Below are 27,576 nucleotides of genomic sequence, written 5' to 3'. Positions count from 1 at the left end.
TTACTCCATGTTTTCACACTTATCCCCAAGGTGTTGAACTCGCCCTGAAGGTTAATTAGTAATTTATTGCGCTGTCATCAGTTCGAGGCTACTAATGGCTTCAATTTAGCCCCAGGGCTTTTGGTTTCTTTTTTTTTTTCTTTTTCTTTTTCTTTTTTTTTTCTTTTTCTTTTTCTTTTTTTTTTCTTTTTCTTTTTTTCTTCCATTCCTTTCCTCCTGCCACGTTTGGAGGAGCTGGGAGCTGCAGTATCTACTCGGAAAAACACCTGGAAATAAGGTCCAAAGAGGCAGCTGAAGATTCCCTCTCCCCAGCTCTGGGAGCGGACCCCAGTGGCCCTGTATCCCTGGCCCTGTTTGCAAAGAAACAATTTAAATAAATTTACATAGAACTGCAAAGCTGAGGGTGTTTTGGGGTGCTCCTAAATGCCCAACTTGAAGCAATGTCCTTTGGACAGCTTTTTCCAAGGCAAGGTGGCCACGGAGCATGGACCTTGGGCCAAATGATGCTGCGTGAGCTGTATCTGTGGGTAGCAGCATCCCCTTCTCCCCTTGCAGGACACAAAATCATCTTGGCTGGAGAAACCTAAACCAGCTTCACTCACAGGGAGACATCTGTGACCAGGCGGAGGGCAGCCTGCGGGGAGGACAGACTGAGCCCATCACCCTGGTGTCTGGGCGCCTAGTTTTCACATGCATGGCTGCAGGGCTTGGCTGGTGCTTAGCAAAGGGCTGTGGTTGGGTCCAGCAAGAACTGGGGTTGGGGGGCACTGGGGAACGGAGCTATTTTGCTCTTCCTGCAATGCACCTCCAGCGTGCCTCAGTTTCCCCATTTATTTACCCAGCGGATGTGCAGCCCACCTCCCCCAGGTGCACACACAGCCCACTGGGCAATCTGAATAACAAACCACCCCCCAAAAAACCACCCACCTGCCCCAAAAGCCCTCCATCCACCCAGATACAACTTAGATGCTGTCCCATCAACAATTCCTCTTCTTCCTGCCCTCGCCTGCTTCCCAGGGGCTTTTGTGTGTTCCCCCCCCATCATGGGGACACTAAGCAGAGACAGTGCACGGGTTGTGTCCCCCACTGTGTCCCTCCCTCGTCCCCATCAGCCCTGTCTTGCTGAATGGAGCGCCTCTTGCAAAACTCTCGCGCACTGATTTTTTTCTTTTTTTTGGAAAAACCATGTTTCCTGTGTTTATACAGGCCTTTAGGTAAACCGGCCGTGGGGGGGGGAGTGAAGGCTTGTGAGGTGCCGGTGAGGTCACAGCGCTGCAGCCTGCATCCAGGGTAGGAAGGGATGGCTGGGATGGAAGTGTCGCACCAGGGCTGAGCCACGCGGGGTGGGGGCACAGAGAGCTCCGGGTGGCCTCGTCCACCCCTGCACGAGCAATGGGGACACGCGGACAGCAATAGCGGGTGATTCTGGGGGCCAGGCTCCCGGTGCATCTTCAGCAGGGGTTCATGGGGGAGAGGGATTGGGAGAAGGGAAATCTGCGGATTTTAGGAAAAAAGGGAAGAAATAGATCTCATTAAGAATACAAGGGGGGTTCTTTCAACTAAGAGGCTGCAACAAATCCCTTTCGATTCGCTCCGCGGAGCAATACGGTGGCAAAAGCCAGAGGTGAGCAGGGGCAGCGGGATGCCTGCAGCCTGCCACGCCATGGGACCTGTGCTGGGGCCGAGGGACGAGTCAGTCTGGGGAGGAAGGTGGAAAGGTGCATTTCTTGAAACTATGTGACCTGACTCTCAGCCAGAAAGGAGAAAGGTACGGACATTTCTTCGGATTTTGATTTAAAAAGAAAAAAACCAAACCTATATTTAGCTTTCACCTTCAGATACATGCACGTGGATTCCTAGAGTAACATCTGCTATTCCCCTCCCCTGTTTAATTTATGGCCGTTAATTTTAGGGCTAAGGACAGTTTATGGAAAAAAACACCTGCTTTCCCCTACTCCCAGGGCAAGGGTGGAATTTTCTCTGACTCTGCATCCTAAATAAAGCTCCGTTCCAGGCCCCGATGATTCATAGCATGGCTCACGCACACATGCCTTATGTTAGGAGGCCCTGTCAAGACGCTCATGCCCCTTTCGAGTTCGAGGACTCGAGCACAGGCTTTGTGCAGAGCTCATATATACACATCACCGGAGTTTTCTGCAGAGCCCAGGGGAAACCTGAGCCCTAGGGCTGGCTGCCCTTGTGTTGGGCTATGACCAAGCTACGTGCCAACCTCTTGCCGAAAGGCATGGGGAGGTGTGTCTACAGTAGGGTCACTGGGACCCCAGTAAAACCATCCAGTTCTGGCTGACAGCCTGGTTTTGCTACATCCCACACGTATCCTAGCCGGCTCCATCCTTCCCATCTCTTCTCCAAACGCACCTTATACACGCACCAAGTTCAGGCCAGCCCTCGCTCAGCTTTCTCAGCAAGGCAGTATCTCAGCCCTTTGACACAGATCCCTGGCTCTGCTTCTGTCATTATAAAAGATTGTCTTTCCGTGATGGAGCTTTCACTCATGGATGCTTGTCAAGAAAAAAAAGAAAGGGGGGGGGGAAGGGAAAAAAATCAAAATGAGAATTGTTGGCAGCAAACAGAAGATAAAACCTGGACACTCATCCAAGCTTGTGTTTGAAAACTGATAGCCAGCACTCACACAGCACGCAAAGACCCCCCACGTAGCAAACCTCATCCAGAGCACCGTGCAGCACCCAGGGCTGGAGCCCCGGGGAGGTTTCGCCCCTCTCCAGCAGCCACGGCACGCACCCCAATGTCAGCGCGAGGGGAGGTTTGCTGGCTCCGATGCATTTTTCAAAGGGGGAGCAAAGCAAGGTGGTGGTGGTGGTGGGGTGGAGAAGCCTATGACTAATCTTGTAACCTTTCCTTTTAGTGTTTAAGAGAACCTAAGTCTGTTTACAATAAAACGGAGCGATATTTTTCATCCTTCCAAATGGAACAAGGGTTATATAAACAAAGTAACCTCAGACACAGCAAACACCTGTTGAAGGGAACCGGCTTGAAAAGACACGCAAAAACTATCTGTCTATCTATCAAGGCCTCCTGTTGACTTGTGGTCAAGTTCAAGTTGAAGTGCACGGCAGAGATCTGCTGATGGGGGAAGGCTGCGATAAGCAAAAGCATTAGCGAATGCCCATGGTTTTTGCTCGGGAGGTTAGCGAAGGAGCAAGGAAGAGCTTTCTGCCTCTTGAAACTGAGGAGTCTGCACGCTCCTAGATAATTTCTTGGATTGGAGCAGTTTTTCCTGTTCTCCGGTACCTCACTTCCAAGAAGAAACCCCAAATTGAGAAGTTATGGAATAATGTGTCACAAATTTCCCTATCTTCCTTCAACCCTTTGGCTCAGGTTTCAGTCCCGCACCAAAACATGCAGGCTTTCATTTCGTCCAAACTGCTGTGATTTTGATTTTTTTCCCCAAACTAATCAAATTGAACGCAACGGTGTTCACGTAATGCTACAGGCTAGGTTTGGAATCATTAAGTCCTTCGGCTTCAACGGTGACTTGTGGTGGTGAGTTCAATGGATTAATTATGCATTTCTTACCACAATATGAGGCTACATCGTATCTTTACTAATTACTGACCTAAGGTAACTAAATCAGTGATGTCATACCCTTTTATTTTGCTTTTTTTTTTTCTTCACAAAGGTTTGTCAAAACCACCCAGCTCCTTGAGCAGAACCTTGCCAGGAAAGTCCTACACCTGTGAGCCAGCCATCGTTTTAGGACAAGATCTGAAGCAACACAGAGATGAAAGATACCCAAATCCTGGATCGGTCTGTTGTGCTGGCCGCTTCTCTAAGCATCCCTGCATCTTGGGACCCTGCTGGGAGGAGGCACCAGGAGATACCCCAGGTTTCAGCCACTCCTGGTGCTTCCAGGCTTGCTGGAAGCTGCAGCTCCAGGGGACCACAGCAGCACTGGCATCGTAGTCATGGAAGACCACCCTCCCACAGTCCTGCTGCTGGATCAGGCCCATAGCCCCGGGCGGTGCGCAGCTGGATGTTTTATTAGGGTTTGGCATCTTCCCGTGAAATGCAGAAAACATCAGCAGTAGGTGTGCTTGATGATTCGTTTTATTGTGTCGTTTGATTGGTATTGAAGAAACGAGTGCAGACTTTTCCAAAACGGAACTGGAGGAAGGTGTGTCATCCTCCAGAAGCAATTCCTCTCTCCCCTGAGAAGTGATATTCCCCGTGAACTGCGAGAACAGGAATTTCCAAAGCTATTGTTCAAAACCATGACGATTTCATTCTCATTATAACTTTTTTCCTAGGAAAAGAAATATCTATACCAGCACACCATGAAGCAGATTTCGCACATTGCATAAATCAGTGTAACTTTACCGACGCCATGGAGGCATGCCAATTTGCACCTATTCAGGAATCTGGTCTCCTATTTTTTTTATATCTTGGATTTCGGCAGGCTTTCCTGGCTGAAGATGAGGAAGGCTCCAGCAAAGTACAAACTACCTGTTTATCTGACATCCCATCCCAGCGGACAAACCGACATCGCAGGACCACGCGCATCGGAAACATGGCTGATAAAGCGCAAAGAAAAACGTCGTCTTCCGCTGTGCGCGCGGGGTTGTAATTCTTCCAAAAACTTTGCTTAAAAACATTTTCCACCTGTAATGATAGAGGCTGTCTTGCTTTGCCTGGGCTCTGGAAGTGCACGCTGACAGGCTGTGTGTAATGTCATCTCCCTGCTTTAGACCCTGTTCCAAGTTCGGAAATCCAGCAGGCTGGATGGAAGGGGGAGGAGGGTTATTCTGTTTTTTAAGTTCCTAAAGGAGTTGGTTTTGGTCCTAACCTAACAAACAGGTTGACATAGATGCTTAATAATCATGATTTAAAGTCAAGTTGCCTGTCAGACCAGCAAATATCTGTGGTCACTTGGTGCCCAGTTCACCATCTACTCACAGCAGCCTCTGCACTCATTTCCTATGAACAATGTTCCAGCTTTTGCTTCATACATATCTGTATTTTATATACGTTATCAAATTAATTAATACTCACAACCTATTTGGGTCTAAAAATAAGAGGAATTAAAGGCTAGAAAATACATACTAGGTTGTCGCACATTTTCTGTGTGAAGTGTCCTTTCCACGTTAAGGAGATGTGCTCCTGGAGGGGTGCTCGCTGGGTGCTGAGCTGTGCCCCTGTGTCGTACCATCCTCCCCAAGCACTTTTTGCAAACTATGGTGCTGTCACCCTGATTCCTGTTTTCCAGCAGACACGAGTCTGAATCAATGGGAATAACAAGGCATGGTGACAACAGCGTGAGATGTTTCCTTGCCAACTTCAACTGTAAACCTGTAAGTCTTTAGAGTCTCAGCTCTTTCCAGTTACATCATGAACATTGGACTGGTCCTGAAGTCACAGCTGACCTTTGCGTGAGCTTTCTCCTGCTTGGTTTCACACATCCTCCGTGCATCATACAGTAAACCTCTTTACCTGCCCTGTTTCTGTACTTTTTTCTAGACCACATCAAGGTGGTAGATTCCTGGAAATGGTGACTTCTTCCAAAATCCACCTTTTTCAGATTTCCAGGTCTTGCTACACCTCACAGGTTTTGCATGAGATCGCACTGCCCATCATCACTGCCATTCATCACTGCCTATCGAGCCTTATGCTCAGTGCACAGGGCTGAACTGCAGTATCTCACCAAGACCTGTGGTATCAAGCCTTGGCCAAAAATGTCTGGTTTTAATTCATACCTGTATCTCTTATCTACCAAGACAGCAGTATCTAATAAACAAATAACAGTAATTTGGTTTCCTGGCACCACATGTGGGACATGCTTTCTGCCCTTTTCCTTGGGTTTTTGTGGTTTATCAGTCCTTTCCTGTGAAACTCTTCATGTTGGAAAGGAGGCAGTAAGTCATAGAGCTCTTAACATTTTCTCTTTGTGGAGAAATGTGACTTTTCATCTTTAAATAATTATTCAACTTGTTCCTTAATGTATTCTTAATATAACTGCTTTACAGTGTTCCAGTAACAGCCAGGCACTATCTCATAATAGTGACTCATCTTCTTATCCGAGACTATACATATTCCTTACAAAAACACATAGCTGAGCACTCTTAAATATTTATCTTGTCCCCAAAAGAGAGATAGGACTGGTATCAGTAGATCTGAGCCAAGGCTTTCATCCAGGTTTAGAGCCCAAGTTCTCAGCTCACCCTGCATTTTCTAGAAGGGCCAAATCTGAGCACCGAAAGCTTGCCTCTTGGCTTGGCTTGGAGGTCTTCATGCTGTTTCCTGCACAGCGGTGGAAAAGCAATCTCATCCTGTCTTGGTGATTTCACTTGAATGAATTGAACAGAGCAATGACACAAGGGGAATCCAGCATACCCTTTGTAGGGTCAGTCCTGTGGGAGATTCCCAAGGGACAAGAGGATCACTGAGTGCCCTATGGTCCAACATCTCAGAACCAGCAGGAGGGAACATGACTGCAAGTTCAGCTTTGAGTTACTAATGTGACGTTGTAGGATTGACTCGCCATAGATCAGGTCGGACAAAATTCTGATCCCACTTCCACTGATTTTGCAACATAGCAAAAAGTGCTGACACTAGCCAAGTCATTCCCGTATAAACAAGAACAAAATCAAGCGGATGAAACTTGGATCTGGACAAGGGTGCTCACATCCAACTTGTTGCCTTAAGCTTTCCTGTAACTTGGGCAACGAGAGCAGCAGAGCAGAACTTGCATGACTTTCTCTCCTTTCCCAGGGTGTCCAAGAAGTCATCATTGTCCCAGGCAATGACCATCGTTTCTAACACTCAGTGCTTTCTGTATTTACACATACACACTCCCTCAAGGTCACCTTTTGGCTGCTTCTTTTCCACCTCCTGGAGTCCAGCCTTATCTCCTGCTGATTGCTTCCAACTATAACACATTCTTGATTTTTTGAGTTTTCAGATAATATCGAAACTTCTTCCAAGCTACTTTGTCTTCCCGCCAGTATCCTTTCATGCTGATTGGAGATGCATGTATCTTGTATCTCACAAGACTGCCTTCTCACTCGAGGCACGTGGGCACAATACGATAGTGCCAAAGCATTACATATAGCACAAAACCAGGATAATACAAAGGCAGCTTTAAATTAATAGCAGTTCAAAAGATATCAATACATTCAGTTTGACTACTAGGCTGTTAGAAATCCAAACTGAAGGTACAGACTAAGAAAACAGTAACAATCACAGTCCAGAATAAGATAACATCTCCCCAAACTGCCTTGTACAAATTCCTGCCGGGTAGGTTGGCTGCCTTCGGATGGGGCTCCACAGTTCGGTGTCTTTCACTGTTTTCCATGGATTAAGCAAGAAACCAGTAACCCAAATTCAAGCATTAAGGGCAGATCTGCCCTTACCCAGGTGGTCCCACCAAAACCTTTGCAGAATCACAAATCTGGGCCTGCTCTAGTTGAGCAGCTACAGCTGTTTCATTCATGCCAACCCAACCGTAACCCTGGCCATTACCTCATGGCTCCGTCTCTCTGCCTTGACCTTCCTCCTCCAATTCATCCTCCCAGCACAGCAGCAGCAAGAGCCCAGCTTGGCTCTGGCTCCTGAGCCTTTGGACCACAACACACAGCTTTGTCTAAGCTGATGAGAAATCTTGAATCGCTTTTCAAAAATCCCACTCCCACCAAGGCCAGCGTGTCAGGTCCTTGGTGGCTGCACATCCTACTGAAGCCACCGAAGCCAACGGGGCTGTGCTGAAACACACCACCTGACTCACTTGGCTCTAAACCTTTGATTATTGACTTCAATGGGAAGAAACTCTGGGCCTCCATGACTTTTTGCTGACCTTAGAAGAGTTTAAGCAATAAACTGTTCTCTTGTCATCTGCAACTCCCATAGGATCCCTCAGCCGAACAGACCACGAGCGTTTGCAAGGTAAGCAGCCCAGTGTTTGGAGAGCACAACGACGACGCTACGGCTGAGAATGTTAATTGTTCTCCATCGCCCCCAGTGATTTTAACATTTCATAATTCCTCTGCTGGCTGACAGTTGGATTCTTCCCTAATTAGAAACCAGTTGTAGTTGAAAAATCAGACATTTCCTGGAATTTAAATAACCAATTTTCCACCAGTCAGCATCCAACAACACAATCCTACAGTCTTATTCGAAGCACATTGGAAAAAATTATTGGAGCATACTGGATAAGTGGGGAAAAAAGGGATTTTTGACAACTTCACGCATTCAAATACACCATTCCTGGATCTTTGTATTCCAGCTTATTTTGTAAGGGGTTTTTGTTGTTGTTGTTGTTGTTTTTAAAAGTGGAAATAATACCATTCATTGACGAAACCACAACTCAATGTTTTTAAAAGGCAACATGTTCTTAAATACTGTGAATGTATCTTTTAAATACAGAGCTGGCATCTGACTATACATTTATTCATCTGTGCCTTAGGAAACACGTCTTTATTCATAATCAATGCAGAATAAATATTGATTCGTCCTCTATTAGTTCTCACGGCACTTGTTCATTTTCTCCCTGCAGCAAATTGCTATGACAGTAAGGAATAGCTCTAAACTCCTAAGTCTTAGGCTATTGAAAAGACAAAAGGAAAAGCCCTTGGACAGCTGCTGGCCTCCAGGAAACTCCGTGAATGGAGACCTATGGCGCTGCATCCTAATTACATCCTTGGGGAACAGCAGAGAAGACAGAGCCCCAAACACTCATGCCGGTGGAGGCAGTAACAGTGATATCATTTGACAGTACATCGTCTCAGCTGCTATTTTCTGTTCCAGAACCCACAGTTTCAGGCATATATACTTTTTTGTTTTTAATCAGCTTCTATCTCTTGTGGTCCTGGGAAAGAAATAACCCTTCAGCTGTAACTGATTAAAGAGGTTGATGCTTGAGTTTGCAAGCAGCCTGAAATGAGAGCTGGTAGAAATTTGAAAAGCCTGCTTGTTCCTGTGAACTGTGTGCTGTGACCTCCCGATTGGATGTCACTTAACTAAGTCTTTGCCTTAACTAAGAGAGGACAACTGCAAATGGAAAAAAGCATCATGTACTTAAAACGACCTTTGAAGCTGCAACTACATGAAAAAGCTGCCCCAGATTGGAAACCTTGAGGCAAGAGCTCAGAAGTCATTGTGTGTGGGGCATCTGTGTACCAAGTACTTTCCAGAGGAAGCTGTTTTATTTGGGAAAGAAGTTAAAGGAACTTTGAATTCTCTTTGAGTAATGGAACTCAAAGAACGTATATATTTTAGACTGGGATTTTTTTTTTTTTTTCCTTCCCTTGGGAGCAGCTGGGTTTTCCCCAGAATATCCCATTCTCATGGTCTTGTTTATTTTGGCATCACCTCTATTTTACTCGCTTTGCATCAGGAAGGAGCGCTCCATAGACAGCCCAGTCCCTTCCATCCTCAACCTACGAGATGCAAACTGCCTCCACCTGGGAGCACGATGTAACAGAGGAGGCAGCAGGTATTTGCACACGTAGACACATTGAGTCAAACCGGAGGCAGCTTAGGACCTCTCTGCTCAGAGCATTTGCGCAGCCGAGCCTATGAGGGGATGATGCAATTGGGACCGCACAGCATTACCCCATCCCCAGCTCATCAAAAGCACAGGTGAGAAGCCATGGCAAATGCTCTGGAAACGACACAACTCATCATGCTATATAATTTGTCCCTAGATAGCGTGTTAGACAATGTAGAATTTGCCAAAGGCCTTTAAAAAGCTTCTTTGGCCTTCAGCAAGGAGAAGGGAAACCAAGGAAGAACACCTGTTTTAAGGAATAGGAGCAATTCTGGAGAGCACATGCAGAGGCTTCCAGAGGGGTTTTAAAATGGACTTGTCAAGCAACTTAAATGGAAACGTTATTCCTAAAGTTTATTCTAAGATTTGTGCATACTTAACCCATAAACCCACAGCAAACAAACAGTGTATAAAAGCCCCAAGGGTAAACAGAAATAACAAATCCCACGTAGATCACTACAGTTGTGTTGGGAGGCATCTTTCTGGAAGGGGCCGTTTGACTCATTTTCAGTCTTTCTGCCAGCACTCAGTTGTGTATAGTGCACAGAAAAATACATTTGATCTAGTTAAATTCTGCTTAGTGGGGATACTGAAGCCCGTTGGGCAAAATCGATGATGCCAAGCTAAATCGTACCCCAGTTATTAGTGCTTGAAAGGTACGTGGAGATTTTTAGTAATAAGGAAGGCTAAACAGAGATGTCTGTTTTTCATAATTGCACAGTGCTCCCAAGACAGCTGTTCAGCCATCTTGAAAATCAATGTTTTGATGCCCTTTGAACCTTCTTTTCCTGTTGAGTGTCTCTCCTACAGGTTGCTCCCCAGGATGAAAACAATAAAAGCAAATATATAACAGTAAAGGCCTGAGGTTAATGTCTTTAACAAGATAATGTTACTTAAGGGAACTGTAAACCAAATCATTCCTAAATTCCATTTGTTCTTTGCAATCTAGGATATATTATGAAACCATATGTGTGCATATGGATGCGTACATAGTATGCAAGATTTTTTACAGTAATATGACTGCATTTTCACGTTGCGTATTTCAGTATTCCCATATCACATGGTTTGCTGAGAATTACTATTATTCTAACCATTAATCCTTTTATTAATAACTTGCTATTGCAGCTGTGTCATAAAGAATCACATCGTAACGTAGCTGGCTAGGAGTCTAATGTGCAAGATCTAAAAAAATTTGCACCGGTTCATTTTACCAAGCAAAATTTCTTTCTTTGGATTTAGTATCAAAAGGTAATTCATTCCAACCAACTGGCACATGCCCTTAATATTTTTTAATTTTCACCAGAGAAGAACTTGCTAAAATTACTTCAAGCTGCGTTCTTTGTATATATATGAACTTAAAGAAAAAAAAGAAAAGAAAAGAAAAGAAAAGAAAAGAAAAGAAAAGAAAAGAAAAGAAAAGATGAAAGTGTAAATAGTCTCCTGATGCACACGTACTGGTTTTTATACCCACTGAAAATTTATCTCAAGACATGTTCAGGTTACTCTCTCCAGAAGTTACTTTTGCAGCATTCTTAGATATTCCCTGCAATTCAATTAACTTCAGGCAAATTTGACATGGAACAAGACTCTGACCCTATGTGTGTGTTTTTTCTTGATTTTCATGGAAATGGTAGATATAAATAAGTGCAGACCAAAGGAGCGAGACTAGTTTATTTAACTTTATATTATCTACAATACTATAAAACCTGGAAATAAAACAGAAACATAATCCTACCAAAACATTTTGGAGGTTGTCCAGAAAAAATCTAAGGACACTTGTTTCCACTGATATCTACATCACTGGACTCATTTTCATTAACACAAGTGAATGGAAATCCCTGCCAGTGGGACTCACAGACCACCATAATCACTCTACAAAAGTCTCAGCTCCTTGCGCCTTCAAACTGCAAACCTATGTAGATGCTGAGGCAAAGGATAAGAGAACTGAGGATATGGTCACCATGAAAAACCTCTGACAGTTTAGAAAATGTTGGCCTGAGTCCAATTCTTCCTCCTCTTCTTCCTCCTCCTGAGTCTAAGTCTTGCTCCTGTCCATATGTAACTCTTGGGTGTCAGAGGGCAATGAGTATTTGGCATGAGGTCTGCTGTAGGGATCAAGCAGTAGGGTATTTGACTCTGAATCAAGAATCTCTACAGGTGGTGAAGATGGAAAAGAGAAAGCTCTTCAACACTATTTATAGCAGGAATAGGCTTAATCTTCCCTTTTAATTAACACCACCATCTAGCTATGTTCCTGTGAACCATCATGGCTCTCTGAAGAGCATCATAGCGCCTTGCGGTACAGGTTTTTTTGTACAGACACACACTGGAGGCTTTAGAGGAGTCCATGGATCAGCACAGCAGGACTTCAGGGTCTTGCCCAAGAGGATTTCCTTCAGGGATAAAGGATAGGTACACGTGGAAACCGGGGTGAATTGCTCAAGACCAACCAGCAGGTCAGTGGTGGAGCCAAGGACCCTCATCTTTTGCATCCTCCCACAGGATCACTGAGTTTCTCATTACTCTAAAAAGATTCAACAGTTGTTTCCTCATCTTTGTGAAAGAGCAATAGCCTTAAGACCTCTGACACCAGCCCAGTCTGCCCACCCCATGGTGGGTACCCATCATCTATCAGCAAACCCTACAAGGCACAACAGAATGATGCACGGCCGGGAGGAGACCTCCCTCCCCAAAGGCAGGAGGTCACGGACTCTGCTTTGACATGAGCCACCTGTGTGGTGTCAGCACGTGCCATGACCTTTGTGGCCAATAAAGCCGTGGTGCTCCAACAAGCTCAGGTTTAACGGGACTTGGGCAGGTTTTTACTGCTGCCCTGTAAAATGCCTTTCATAAGTGGAAACATTAGCTCTTTCTTCTTGCACAGATTACAGGTTTTCACGCCAAAACGTATTTTTAGATAGGTTCCAAGTATTTCACTAGCTCTCCTAGTATTAATTACAGATTAACCCAACCTTGTCATGCCATCGCAGCTGCTGGTATAACGCAACCTTGGGGCAACGGACATGTTCATGTCATTAATTGTCAAAACGCTTCCTTCTGTGCCATCAGCAGAGGTATCACCCACAGTCCAGAGCAGAAGGGATAAACCAGCACCGTTCCGTCATCCTTCCCAGGATGCAATTACACTTTTCCCAACTCAGGTTATAGATGCCTTCATCCATGCAGTATCTGTAAAGGGACAGCAGAGAGATGCTGTTTAAATCGGCAAACATTTTTGTACTTGTTAAATTATTAAAGGAAGCAGATTAGCAAGGTGACAGATTTTCCTGATACCAAATATATTCCCAGAACTGAATATCCTCTGTAGAGGATTAAAGACAGACCTCACAGTACGACTCAATGAAAAAAAAAAAAAAAAGGCAGAAAAAAAAAATCACTGTCACTCTGCTTAAAATATTACACTTGGAGAAAAAACTGAATTATAGCTTGGGAAAAGAGAAAGTTGAAAGGAGAGGAAGAAGATTTGACAAACATTTAATCATGAGTGTCAGACAAAGGGCATAAAGAACAATTGCTCCCTATTTCTTAGAAGCTGGAAACCTCAAAGTAAATGATCAGGTAATAGTTCTGAAAAAAATAGAGTATTTTTTTTAATATACCTCACCATCACATGCTGTAAAAAACTTTGCCCTAAGGATGTTTTGGGTACCAAGTGCATAAATAGATCCAAAATTCCACTGCTCTCTTTGCTGCCACTGAGAAGAGAGTTACAAATTTGGGTACAGAAATGTAGCATTGAATAAAATCAGCAGCAACTGATTTTTAAAGAGATCAAATAGCACAGTTTTTCACTGTATGTTTACCAGAGTGAAATTTTCATTCTGTTAAAAGGAACCCCATTAACATGAGATTCAGGAACCCTGGAAGTGGAGACATACGTATTTCTAACACTTATGCCAGGAACACAAACTGACACTCTGTACTAATAAACATATTCTGAAACAACTGCAAAGAAACATTTACCTCGACCTCCCACCAACAGGTTATTTTTAGATTTTCTTTTTTTTAAATTTAAAAAAAACCAACAGCACAAAAAGCCCCCAAAACCTTTCAGTCTAATCTTGGCTATATTTTCCCCTTCAATGCCTAAGGGATACAAGATTATTTATAACAGGAAACCTTTGATTTCTGAGCTTTTATGTTTTTGCAATGTTCCAACTTACCAAAAAAAGCGTGTTGCTTTTTAAGCAAAAAGCAAATTGCAGCATGCACCCATGGCTAATTCTCCCTCTCACCAGAGCAACCCCTGCTACCTCCCAACAGCGTGACTGGGAGCAGCATTAGGTCCATGGAAAGAGTTTTGACAATCCCACCCTTAAGTGATGCAACCTCAGGAGCACGCGAACCCATCGGAGAGCAGCATCCCCTTCTGCGCCTTACAGGAACAGCCGGGAGACAGCGGTGACAGATGCATTAAGGACCCCCCTGGGCATTTGCCTTCCCGTTAGCATGGCCAGCACGAGGTTTGCACAATGGGTCAAGGCAGGGACTGAGCATCTCCCTGACAACAGCACGGCTGTAGGGTCCTCCCCCTGGTCTTCTCAAGGTCGGTGGAAATTTTCCCACTGACTTCAGAGGTTGGAATTAGGGCCATGAGAAGCATGTGGATGGCATTAACCCATTTTCCAACATTGCACAACATGTATGTATACATACATAGTGCAAAATCCAGCTCTGGCTCTTGGAGAGGAACCTCATCTCCTCACCATTGCCCATCCTCTCCAGCCCCATCCAATGTGCCCATGACCCTGCACTTGAATAAATCTGGTTTAGCTCCGCCAGCCTTCTCTTCAAGAGGATATTGCTTCATTCCTCTCCTGACCAAGCTGTCCTCACTTCTTATATCTCCAGTCCCGAATGAAGAAGGCACTGCCTGCCTGAGTGACAGATGTCAGTCACTCCAGGTGACAGCACAGGCCCAGGGCTTTGATCCAGTTCATTGATTGGTGCAGACACAAGGTATGCTCCTACAAATTGCTATTATTTTCAGTAAAACTTTCCCTACAGGACACAGCCCAATGGAAAAACTCTAGCTGACAAAATTTCAGCTGGATGGGGCCCGTACAGTGGAGACAATTTCAGGATTGGGTGTTGGATCACCGTCTCCCTGTGATTTTCTTTTAAAGTTAAAAAACCCCCAACCAACTCTTTGATGCATTGGTCCTCGCAAGGGCTCAGAATAATGATATGTTTATTCTGAGAGATTAATTCTTTTTTCTTGGAAATTTCTGCTTTAATTCATTTAACAATTAATAAGCTTGCTGAAAGCAAAACGAGAGCAAGAAGCTGCAAAGTGGATGAGATTTTACTGCCAGGTCCTGTCACTTCCATCCATAATTTCTTTCTAGGGATATAATATACATTGAACAACATGAATAAAATTGGATGGGAATATGTTTGCAAAGAGAGGGCTCGGCATCAGAGTCTAAGTGATTGCAGACCTGGAAAAGTTAAAAAAAAAAAAAATTCATGTGGTGATACATTTCCTGCAAGCTTCAATGCCCAGAAAAACAGGAAAGTTTCTTCACATGTTTTAAAAGAAAAAAAAAAATATATATATAAAATTAGGTCTTTGCAGATGGTAAAATGAATGCCAAGCTCAGCTTATGAGGGGTAAATCAAATTTCTGCACACAGAAACTTTTCTCTTCCTGCATGTGCAGGTTAAATGGGATTTTAATAAAGGCATTTAATCAGACCCCATATAATTTCAACACCAACAGCTTCATGTGGTCCCTTTTAATCTCGCCTTAATTATGGTTATGAAGAATGTGATAAAGGTTTTTCTTTTACTGGCAAGCTGAGAAAACTCATTTTGCTGCTGGCTTTGCCAGGCAATTTTCCAGGCAGAAGGGCTGAGCCTGGTGCCAAGCATGCTCTGATATTGGTCGATCTGGCTTCCTCACCGAGGAGATGAGGATGGACAGAGGAGGCTGCAGAGGGGACACTGCAGCCTATCCCTGATTGCACGAGTCAAAATCCCATCTTGAACCCATCATTCTTTTTCTGGTTGATTCTTCACTCCTGTTCACACACACAAAAACCAACAGTGGCTTCCTTCCATCACGACAAAAACTGAGGCCATCACACACGTCCAGCAGAGAACCCACTCAAGCAGGAGAAAACTTGGTTATCTGATTGGATTTTTTTTTAAAAAAAATATTATTAGGACAGGAACTTGCTTCTCAAGCCCGGATAGAAAGCTTTTCAGGGGACAGAGAAAAGATGTGGCAGAGATGTGACAGAGGGGGATGTCATTTCCCCAAGTTACAAACCACTTTGGCAACTGCACAGATCGGTCTGCACATGAGTAGAGGCTTGATCCAGTCTGGTTTTCTCATGTTTCATAGGTGGTCAGCTATCGGTTTGCAATCCAAAACCACAGACTAGAATAAATCTTAGAAGATCTCTTTTAACTCACAACAGTTAGAATAATAACAATAAAAAGGCTGCACTGAGCTCTGGCAAAACCATTCCTTTTAAAGTTTAATTCTTTTCTTTCCCCATGAAAAATGATGGTTCCCCCTGCCTTTTTCTACCTTTAATCCCAGCAATGCTGCATTTATTCTAGTTGACCATGTACTTTCCTCCTCCTCTCCCTCCCTCTTGCACCAGAGCATTAATGAATGGGAACATTTTTCTTACTTTCAGAGGCATTGCGAAAGGTTTCAAAGGAAATTCTCTGGAAGCCCAACAAGAGCCCACATTTCCCCCTGTAGCGCGTTCATGGCGAGGAACCCAGTGAGGAGAAATCACCGTGACCCCATCCTCGTCAGGAAAAATAAATACGTTTTCTTCCATCTGAGCTGCAATTCTGCGTGGAACAATTTAAGCCTTTCCTGCCACCTCCAGGCATTGAGGTTTGTAATTGAAATCCTGAGGAACAGAATTGGCCAGCAGACAAACAAGGAACTGTCATCCTTTTGCATCTGCTTTCCTTTTGGATGATTTAACTGGCCAATTGATCTTCACTTTGCATTAATATTTGATTTTTTTTTTTCCCCTCCTCCTGAGCAGGGCAAGGTGTTACGAGTGTTACTCGTTGGAACCAGGAATGAAAGCTTCAATCCACAATGCCACTCTGCTGAGCTACCTCCAGCCCAGCCTGGAGAGATTGCTCCAGGGGGACTGAGGAAACCATCTGGCTTTCTGGGATGCTTAAAGTGCTTGGCCTTTCTGCCAGAAAGAAGCTGATCACTGCCAGCTCTGTCAGAAGGCTTTCAGTGTGTTGCCTGCCTATAAGAAATTAGATGGACCCGAGCAACCTTGTGCAACTTCAAAGCTGGTCCTGCTTTGACTGAGACCAGAGGACCTTCAGTAGTCCCTTCCAACCTAAATTATTCTGTGGCTATCACGACTGCTTTAGCATAGGAGTCTCAATGTTCATAAGATGATAAAGCCCAGAGGCAGGCTCTGATTTGTAATGCTCCAGCCCCAAAGGGAGTCTATATGTTGCAAAAAATGACTTAAGAGTGAATCTTGAATCAGAAAAGTGGGGAGAGGGATGCTGGGGGGAACCAGCTAGCTGGTTCTACTCTAGAAACCTGGAGGCATAGAGCTCCAAACCTCCGGAATCCAAAATTTTTCTAGGGTCCTTCCAAACACTCCCCCAACGCCTGAAAGGAACAAAAACTCCCCGCAAAGGACACCCACATCTAAACACAAGAGGCTGGCAGGTACCGGCTGGGCTCCAGTAAATTCTTACAGTCCTCCTGGCTTATTTACGAGGCGTCTTAGGCACTATAAACAGGGCTTTTTGTGTGTGAATTGTACCAGGAAAGGAGCAGGGGAGCAGGACAAAAACAAGGAAACTTGGCTTGAGAAAACACCCAAACATGTCAAGATGAAGAAACTGTGCAATGCCTGCAGCGGGCGTCAGTCCGTCCTCCGCTCCCCCTTCCCTCCTTGGAGGGTGCTGGGCTCCCTGACACGTCATGGCTGGAAACAAAAAGTATCATTAACATTCATTGTTACTACCTGTGTTGGGTTTGTGTGGCAAGATTTTGGTAGTGGGGGGGTCTACAGGGGTGGCTTCTGTGAGAAGCTGCCAGAAGCTTCCCCTGTGTCTGACAGAGCCAATGCCAGCCGGCTCCAAGACGGACCCATCGCTGGCCAAGGCCAAGCCAATTGGTGCCTCTGTGATAACATATTTAAGAAGGAATAAAACAGTTAGGGAGGGCTTTTGCAGCCGGAGAGAGGAGTGAGAAGATGTAAGAAACTCTGCAGACACCAAGGTCAGTGCAGATGGAGGGGGAGGAGGAGCTCCAGGCGCCGGAGCAGAGATCCCCCTGCAGCCCGTGGTGAAGGCCATGGTGAAGCAGGCTGTCCCCCTGCAGCCCATGGAGGAAGGATGAGGGGGTGTAGCGATTCCACCTGCAACCTGTGGAGGACCCCACGCTGGAGCAGGGGGAGGCACCTGAAGGAGGCTGTGGCCTGTGGGAAGCCCATGCTGGAGCAAGCTCCTGGCAGGACCTGTGGAGAGAGGAGCCCATGCCAGAGCAGGTTTGTTGGCAGGACTTGTGACCTCGTGGGGGACCCCACGCTGGAGCAGTCTGCTCCTGAAGGTCTACACCCCATGGGAGAGACCCACGCTGGAGCAGTTCGTGAAGGACTGTAGCCCGTGGGAGAGACTCACGTTGGAGAAGTTCATGAAGGACTGTCTCCCATGAGAGGGACTCCATGTTGGAGCAGGGGAACGATGAGAGGAGTCCTCCCCCTGAGGATGAAGAAGCAGCAGAAACGCCGTGAGATGAACTGACCGTAACCCCCATTCCCCATCCCCCTGTGCCGCTGAGGGGGGGAAGGTTGAAGCCGGGAGTGAAGTTGAGCCTGGGAAGATGGGAGGGGTGGGGGGAGGTGTTTTAAGAGTTGATTTTATTTCTCATTCCTCTACTCTGTTTTGCCTAGTAATAAATTAGATGAATTCCCTCTCTAAGTTCAGTCTGTTTTGCTCGTGACAACAATTAGTGAGTGATCTCTCCCTGTCCTTATCTCAACCCATAAGCTTTTAGTTATACTTTTTCTCCCGTTTAGTGAACGAGGGGAGTGATAGAGCGGCTGTGGTGGGCACCTGGCCCCCAGGCAGGGTCAACCCACCACACTTACCTTGGACTCATGCTGATGCTACAAAAGGCTACTCATCCACCCGCTCTAGGTGACCCTGACATAAACCTCTAAGGAACACAGGCGAGTGATGTCCCAATTAAAACTAGCTGGAAACTATTCAATGCATATTTTCCCCTTTCCAAGACAACACGGGTTTGACTAACCAAAGATATTTTCTTTCCTTGGGCATGGATTTTTATGGAGATTTTTTCCTCATTTTTATTGGTGGAGAAAAATGGGATGCCCAGATAATTTCTACAGCACAATTTCTGTTTCCCTCCTCTTTCTGTGTCCTTTTTTTTTTCATTTTTAACCAGTATTGGGCTGATCTTTTTTGGAAGAGTGAAAGCATCCCTCAAAATTTGGGCAACAAAAATGGAATAAAAGAAAAAGCCCGTGGTCATGAGTAAACCTAGAAAACTTGGCTGACATCAAAAGATGCTTTGAGGTCCAGCCTATGGGCTCATCTACACACTTTGCACACAGGAGAAGATGTCCTACCCCAAAGTGTTTGTACGTCCTCCCACCTGTGTGCCCTGTTTTACCTTTGGAGCTAGAAACAACCCTTGTTTCAGCTATGAAAATCCTGCATATCTACAGACATCCCAGCCCTTTGATTAATTGCCTCTTAATTAAGGTGCGGGCAACTTTTTCATGAATAATGTCAGTGGGTGAAGATCTCCAGTCTGTCACAACACATCACAGGGAAATTTGGGAGAAAACAACCAAGATGCACTGGATAGAGAGAGCTTGTTTTGGTCCTTCCAGCATTTTTTTTCCAGTTCTGAAGTTCTCTGTTTTGCTGTCTTGGACTTGGAGAGTTTTGATGCCATCTTAGGAAAAAAAAATCTATATACACACATTTTAAAAAAATATGAAGAGACTATCATCTTGCTGCACTGTATATTCTACCCCAATGAGCACTTTAACAAATGTAAATAAAAACAGCTTTTCCTCTTCTGCCTTGTCCCATGAAGATTTAGTTGGGCCTCCACATAATCCATGGGATTTCTGAAGCTTTTAGTTTTAACTAAGTAATTTGTACGGCTGCCTGAGATGCTTCCAAATGTGCGGTAACTCGATTTTGGTATGCTCCCAACCACCTAATTAAAACCATGGAATAAAATCATTCGGCTTAGGTGATTTTTAATTCTTCTTTCCTCCTCCTTTTATTTTTTAATCAAAAGAAATCTTCTGAGTCACATATCTAGGGGATTATTCTAAACAGCACTTTGGAAAGGGCACACGCTGGAAATCCTATATAGCAGTGGAGGAGAGTTGTCACGCATGTGTGTAGAGCTCGTTTAGACTGAATGCCAAAGGTTATGGTACACACAGGAAAAAATCAAATTGCCTGTGATCCTCCTCTTACTGCAGCATCCCTTTCGGAATGATGTAATGAGGAAAAGAAGATTTCCCCTTCCAAAGCCTTAAGGAGGATTTTGGAACAACTGATGAAGGAGCAGCCCTGGGGGAGCCCACTGCGGATGTCAAATGTGCTCGAGGAGTGTCGGGGAAGCAGTGCCCTGTGGGGTGCCGGCTCTCTGCACAGGTCCAGCAAAACCTCCTGTATCGTGGGAGCAGGGAAGAGCTTTCCCCATCCAGAGGAAATCTCTAGTCTGCTCCAGACTACCCTTCATGGGGAGAAACTCGAGCAACAACATGCAAAACTTTCCCCGCCACAGACACAGGCTATGTGGAAACGGCAGCCTGCAAACAAGAAATGGCTTTTCTCCTCGCTGTGTCGATACAGCCAACAATCAAGATCTGAGCCTTTTATTGTAGTTGTTCGGCGCAATAACACACAGATTGAAGTTTGGTTTTTGTGGTATCTGGCTAGCATGTCGACCTGATGTGGATCAAAGACTACATGGTAGAATTAAGCAAATATAATCAGTGTAATATGATTCATTCTTGTCCTGCTGAGCAGATGTTTGAACAGATGTCAGGTAAAAAAAAAAAAACGTGCTGGGGAGTTGGTGCATTATTTTAAATTAGTGCATTTAAGAGAAGGGAGTATCTTTATTAATCCCATTTAAGGTGAAAGTGAATATTTATGACTTTAGTTACTGGGAAGTTATCCTCCCTTTGCCTTTTAGTGGCCAGCAATCACTAGTTCCCCTATCAGAAACACGACAGTGCTGGTGGGCTAGGATGCTTGCCTATCAGCCTGCTCTGCTTAAACCTCCGTCACCTCGGGAAACAACGTTTAACACACTAAGTAAAGAGAAGGTTGAAAATTTTGAGTCATTACTAGTCTGCTAGCTGGGGAAAACAATCAGTTTGGATTGTGTTGTACAGTTGCCATCATTATATTCTTGGGAGCTTCCTAGGTCCCTTGTTCGCTGTTCGGTAAACATGCTAGCAACAACCTAGCTTTTTCTGCCATTTCTAAGTCAGCACTAAAACCGAGGGAGTGCTATGATTAGTCATATAATTATAGTAACTGGATGCAAATCTGGTAATTATTGAGGGAACGCAAAGCTAAACACTCATTTAGCTGTATATCTGCAGACTTAGTAACCACACAGAGATCCCACCACCCAATTTAAAGTCCATAGGCATGACTGCAGCAGACCTTGAGCGTCCACACTTTGCTCAGCCGAGTCTGTTTCCACAGTGTTTAAAAGCTGCTCCTCCTTTGTTAGTCAAAACTCCACAGACCCTAAAAAAGAACTTGTAGCCGATAAAAGAGCTCCTTGGAAGGGTGCCTGGAGATGACTAACCCATCTCAAATTCTAGATATCCAGAAGAAAATTGCCTGGCCCACCAAAGCAGCAGTGCAAGACAGGTTGGTGGAGAAGGGAAGTGAATTTCTTACATATTCAGTGAGATTCTTGTTTGATTATGTTCTAGATTTTAATCAGCTGATGGGACAAACTCAGGTTACAGGTGACCTTTCCCTACGAGTTCTATTGGCCAGAGAGTTGATGTACTCCAGTAATCACTCTTTAAAAAGGAGAATAAACCAAAACAAATAAGTGGGAAGGTTTGGGGTGACTTTGCTCCTCCACTCAGCATTTTTGTATCAGAAAAGAACATCAAGCCCTTCATCTTTGAGGGTCATTAATTTCTTGAGGGATCCTGGATGGCTTCCCTACAAATCTCTGTGGAGATGATTCTTTTTATAACTATCTCATGTCGCTGGGGAAAGTTTCTCCAGCCAGCACATTCACTCAGCCACCAATGCTGCCTGACATTTACCCTGTGATGTGGCTTTGTTAACTTTGTCTGACTATGCAGAGGCATCCACATAAGGTCATCCTTTGCAAGAACAAGCAATTCTACAGCCATATTATATTAAGGCATCAATGCTTGGAAAACTGCGCTTCAACCAAGTTACTTTATTTACTACTCATTACCCTTAATATTAATTTGAATATTTTTCTCCTATTTTATTCCCTCTCCCCATTTTCTTTGCCATCAAAACACATAACAGCTCTGTCTGCTACACACAGAGAAGTTCACATGTTTTGGAAACCTTTCAACTGGTGAACATATTTAGACGTGCGCCTGAAACACAAGCCTGGGTTGTTGTTACAAGGGTATGGATCCTGCTTTAGCTACAGGGCTTGGGAGTTCAATTAGGAGAAATGTCTGTAGCAGGAGGCAGCAGCAGACTGATGGCTAAAACTGTTCCAAATTCAGATTACTCTGCTACTAAGGCACTCTGGGACCTTCACCCTGTCACTTCATCTCCACACATGCCCAATCCCTTCCCATTCATTTATTTCACTTATTCCAGAGACGGGTCCTAAAGTCAGCAAACAGGCTGGATATTGGATCCAGATCCGAAAGCTCCTACCTGGGCTCATTTCCAGCAGCATATTTGTAAAATGGCTTTGCTGAAGAAGCCTTTCAGAGAGCAGCCGGAGGAATGAATGCCCTCACCTTGCTATATTTCAGAGCAAGCTGAAATGATGCCTTAAGTAGAGCAGCATCCCTTCTGTGATCCGGTGACTGACTTCTGTCCTGCTTTTACCCAGGAGTTGCCTCATAGTCCTGCAGGTTGACAGGGACCACAGTGATTATTTTAATTTTCAAAAAGAGACAGAGAAAAGAAATGCTCCAGGCAAAATTCTTGCACATGAAGTGCTCTAGCCCTAAAGGTGTGATGAAAGCATAATCCTGCACATAACCCTTAGTTCTGCTGCCTAAAATAATACTCCAGGATGCTGGCAGGGGAATACTACGCTTCCTGTGAGTGTTTCAGTTCACATTCTCCCAAAAATAACACAGCGACTGTTAACACCTGCACTTTTCAACGTTTCCTTGCTAACAACAAGGAGATTAATGGGTTCCATTCAAAAAGACCTTTTTGACCTCATTTATGATGTTGAGAAACTCAGGAAATTGCTCACTAATCCAAACCTTGATAATCCCAGTATTCTTCAAAAAAATCACTGCTTGAAGCATACGACAGGAGAGCTGTTTTATCAAGGTAGTACAGGATCCACAGGGTGTCACAGCGGGTGGATCCCTGCATTAAACAGAGAGCTGAAGAGCAGACTGGGGATGCAGGAATAGAGATTACCCAACCTTCCCAGTGCTGCAGACCACATGCATGTCTTCATTTGACCAAGATTTAGCTCCCATTTTGGAAAGTCCGGGAAGATGGGATCCCAGCAGCTCCCCAGGGGCTCCAGTGCTCTCTGGCAGGATTAGACCAGGCTGATCATGCAGACAGTGATCCTGAGATGCCTGATCCAGCAGCTCCTGATGGCTCACTGCTGCAGCACCTAGGGAACTGGTATGAGAACCCAAGCTGCAGGTTGGCCACTTCTGGACTAGTTCAGTCTGGCAGATGGCATCACTTCACGCAGAATGTCCAGAGGAGGTTTTCTTCCAGTTTTTCATATACAGTTCCAGCCTTCTGCTTTCAATTTTGCAGACAACTGGAGGGTGTTTTTTCTTTTTTCTTTTTTTTTTCTTTTTTCTTATTGCAACAGAAAATGGACAGAACCACAAGAGACTGCCAAAGAGGTCCATTCTTGAGCAAACAGCCTTCCTCAGTCTTTGCAAAGTACAAATACAGTGACACCTGTATCTGTCCCTGCTTAAAATTCACCCAGTTGCTCAAATGACGTCTTAATGTACAAGCTTTGCTAAGTGCACACATGAGCCAGGAGATGTGCAGGGATCAGGACCTGGGCAACTCCTCCACAACAGGAGGGAAAACAAGATTGAAAACTACTCCCTGGGTTGAGCACAGGACGGTCAGGTACAGCTGCTCACTTGCCTCCTTCCAGAGGACATGTTGAGGATGCTCTTACAAAAGGACCAGCCTCAAAGAAGGAAAGTTTCTACAGAACAGAGTCACTTCTATCCTCTTTTGTATCTTCCTACAATTGTATGGATCTCCATGAAGCAAGAGCAGTCACCAATTAACCTAGAGGAGCTACAGCTAATACATCTGTGCCTCTCCTGGGGAGGGAGATGGGTGTCTCTCAGTGGCTGGAGGTGGGTCTTGGGGTGCTAAGCTGTAATGTCCTCCTTGTCCACAGCAGTGAGCAAGTTAACCTCTGTGCCTCTGCAAGATGGAGAGAACTGGTTTCCTCTGAAAAGTCCTGGGGAGGAGGGATGCTGAAATAGAGACAAGGCAAAAAGCAGCAGGTAGATGAACAGCTCAGGCTTTCTTGTTTGAATAAAACTAACTAGATCCTTTCACCGTCAGGGCAAAAGAGCACACCCAGAGAGACACCCCAGCCCAAAGAGATCCTGAAACTTCAGGTGGCCAAACCTAGGCAACGCACTCCCTTCCTGGTGCTCTAGTCCTGCTTGCTCTGGTCCCCTTGCTTTCGTTCCCACCACGTCCCTCCTGTTTATCTGTCAACCTTAAATGACCATTTCAGATCTCTGTCTCACCCCTAAGACTTTCTCCGTTCAGCCCGATCAGCAGTCTTAATGAGCTCAAAAATTATTTTTTTCCCAGTCAGCATGGGGTGCAAAATCATCAGGTGTGCGAGCAGGAAATAACAATGTACCACCATTGTAGAAATTTTTACAAATTGTACTGATTGAGTTGTTTTGTAGATACCAAGCAGGTGGGGGAGGGAAACCAATGCAGTCATTTTAATCCATTTGGTCAATAGGAAGTTTTCAGGCAGTTTCAAACAATCGGGGCTGAGAAAGTACAGCCGATGTTGTGTGTGTACACAGCGATTTGCAGCCGAAACGCAGAAAGGTCAAGCCATTGAGGGCTGATAGCTGGAGCCCATTGTTCAGGAGACCGGGTTCCCCACGGACCTGCAGGAAGCACAGGGCAAAGCTAAGGCTACCCTTGCCAAAGTTTCTGCAAATATTTTCCCAAGGCACACTTTGCATGCTGCTTGCAAAACAGAAAAAGCAAGGGGCATCATAAACATGTCAATAGACATGGGGGAAAAAAATACTTACCAACAATGAAGCGTGTGCATGCTTTCCAAATGATGATATGCACATAATACAGGGGTCTTGGTAGGGTCATCTTGAGTGAGAAAAGATGGTAGGTCTGATCCTGTCATTACAGAGAGATGCTGATGTCTGTGCAAAGATGGGCTCCGTTGGCATAAGCATCTCTCAAATCTATCTGATGAATGATTTCAGCCAGGAAAGTCTTCACAATACAGATCTTAGAACAGTGAAAAAGATTTTATTTAACTTTATTATACTGTCTCTCCCCATGTACCACTTTCTGGGTTGGTCAGACTAAAATTCAAAGAAGTCTGGTCAAAAGTGCATAGAGGCTTCGCTGTCTCCATCTAATAGTTGTTTATTCTCTTAAGAAAAAGTTGAAGAACAAGCCCTCTAAATCTTGTCCCCAAGTCACTGCCTTCTGATACCTTTTTCCCATGTTGCTTAGTCATTCCATCTTTCCAGACATAAATTTCTTTAACTTTATATGAGGAAAGTAAGTAGACTACAGAAAAGCTCATTTATCGACAAATATTTGAAAAGCTTTGATTGACTTTGGACTCAAGTTGCCGTAGATAAGTGATGGATCTGCTGATTTGCCAGTGTTCTTATCTGACCATCCTGCAAAAAATGACTCAATTGTTTAAAACATAAGTTACATACCTCTGACACTGCAAATAATGCTGAAGATGGTCAGAAAGCTTGAAATACTTTCTCAGGCTGGGATCTCTTCATATTCTTTAGGTTCTCTCAATGACAACATCACAAAATTTGTGTTTACAGCTCCCTTGGTTGTACTATTACCAGGTCCCTTAAATCCCAGTTGAAATGGCATAACTAGCTCAGCTAGAAGGTAAACTGAGAGATATGCAAAGTATATAAAAGAAAAAAAATCTGGAAAATATTGCAAAAAGTCATTAATTCTGAGCAGAAAAAAGCAAAGTTAGCACTTTCATCCTAGAAGGATATCAAATTGAGAAATCTTATGAACAGGCTGCATATGAGAGAGTGGAAGGATAGGAAAGTGCTGTAAGAAAATTAAAGGATAACATCATAAAACCTACACATGAGGTTTCCTTCAGTGCTATTGCCCGCTATACGTGCTCACTGACTTCTATCCTGATGCAGTGCTTTCCCAAAGCTGAGCACGTGTTTTCATTCAGTCTCTAGAGCCGGCTACAAAGTCACTAGCAAAGCATATCATGATCTCAGACCCAGCGCAAGCCCATGCTCCAGCACAGCATAGAAGCGTTTGTGCTTCACTGCACTGCAGTAAAGATCTCTTTCAAAATCAAAAAAAGATGAGGAGAAACCACCGTGTTTCAAAAGCTGGAAATATTTTACCCTTCAAGAGCAATGAATAAAATACAAAAAAACCTGAGAAATAGAAGCCTGACCAATGCATAACTCCAACTTTACGTAGGTTTTATATGAGTGGAACAATCCAATGTTGATTCGGGAGTCTCAGGTTTCCCTTCTTACGAAGAAGAGAATGAAATTCAAGGAAGTCGTCATATTGCGAGGGTCCTATACCTGCATTTACGCCAACTGACATTCGCTGCATGGCCTGCAGGCTCTTGTATGTGGGGGAACCATTTCTAAAGAGTCCAAGAACAGTAAACAATCTTGAATTTGCTATCTAAAGCCTTCCTCCAATGGTGAGGATCTGAAAATCTGCCCCAAAAGTTGTATCCTGATAAATCACTGGGAAATACACTGAACTGAATGGTGGACTGCTGATTTACCCCAGGGTAAAAGCAGAATTAGGTTCAGGTAGCTCGAATGTAACAAGACTTTCTGAGAGGGGGGGGAAAAAAAAAAGGTCAAACACTGATGAGTTTCAAATGCAAGAAGAGCCAGACTGCAGAAGTGGCTCCACCCTACCATGAGTAATTAAATATTTTTCAGCTATTCTAAGGAACGAGATCATTCATTCAGAGATCACATTCTGCTCACAATCCACACAGGATAAAGCAACTTTTCCTCTGTTCAACCAATCTCCTCTGCGGGGTTCCTACTTTCTGCGTTGCCTGGATGCCAAGGCAAATACAGATATTCCAAGGAGCAGGAGTGATTTCAAAAACCTGCCTTGCTTTCAAGCAGAATAACCATAAAGCTGTTCCTAGACATGCACAGATCATTTTGTGCTAATCAGAGAGAAAACTCCTCTGCAAAATATTATTCGTGAGACTGAACATCAGCCAACTGCAAAAACATTTTCTTAGCTTGTGGATAAACAGTCGCACAGTATCTGCTAAAGACCGAAAGGCTTCCACCTCCCAGCATTAATGTAATTTCACACTTTACCAAATAAAACACCCAGAGGTTCCTGAGCTGCATACAGGAAAACTGCAGCAAATTAAAACATGCGGCAATTCAGTTTTGGCTAAACTGTTCTGGTCTTTGTTTCAATTTCTTTGCCTGATTTGAACTGAGCTTCTGAATTAGGAACAGTGAATCTGGGATTTTTTTTTTTTTTTTTTTTTAAGATACAGTTATAGGGGAGAGTGTTATTTAGAGAGCACAGGGCAGGGAAAG

At 44.4% G+C, this 27,576-nt stretch overlaps 1 protein-coding gene across 2 annotated transcripts in view; it reads left to right on the top strand.

Annotated features, from left to right (window-relative positions):
* Positions 1-8,343, top strand: part of LOC129212464 (uncharacterized) — a 37,030-nt gene extending 28,687 nt beyond the window's left edge. The window contains exon 3 of one of the 2 annotated variants that reach the window (XR_008579180.1): positions 3,662-8,343. Coding sequence is in view for 1 of the 2 variants with exons in the window: in XM_054841077.1 (XP_054697052.1) it covers positions 3,662-3,945 (284 nt within the window). In the remaining variant the exon portion in view is untranslated. The remainder of the gene's footprint in view (positions 1-3,661) is intronic. The other variant, XM_054841077.1, reaches the window with a different exon arrangement.
* The last annotated feature ends 19,233 nt before the right edge of the window (positions 8,344-27,576 follow it).

Source organism: Grus americana, chromosome 13 (genome assembly GCF_028858705.1).
Source record: "Grus americana isolate bGruAme1 chromosome 13, bGruAme1.mat, whole genome shotgun sequence".
NCBI lineage: Eukaryota > Metazoa > Chordata > Aves > Gruiformes > Gruidae > Grus > Grus americana.
Note: the sequence above shows the minus strand (reverse complement) of the source record. Positions and strands in the feature narration are given on the sequence as shown.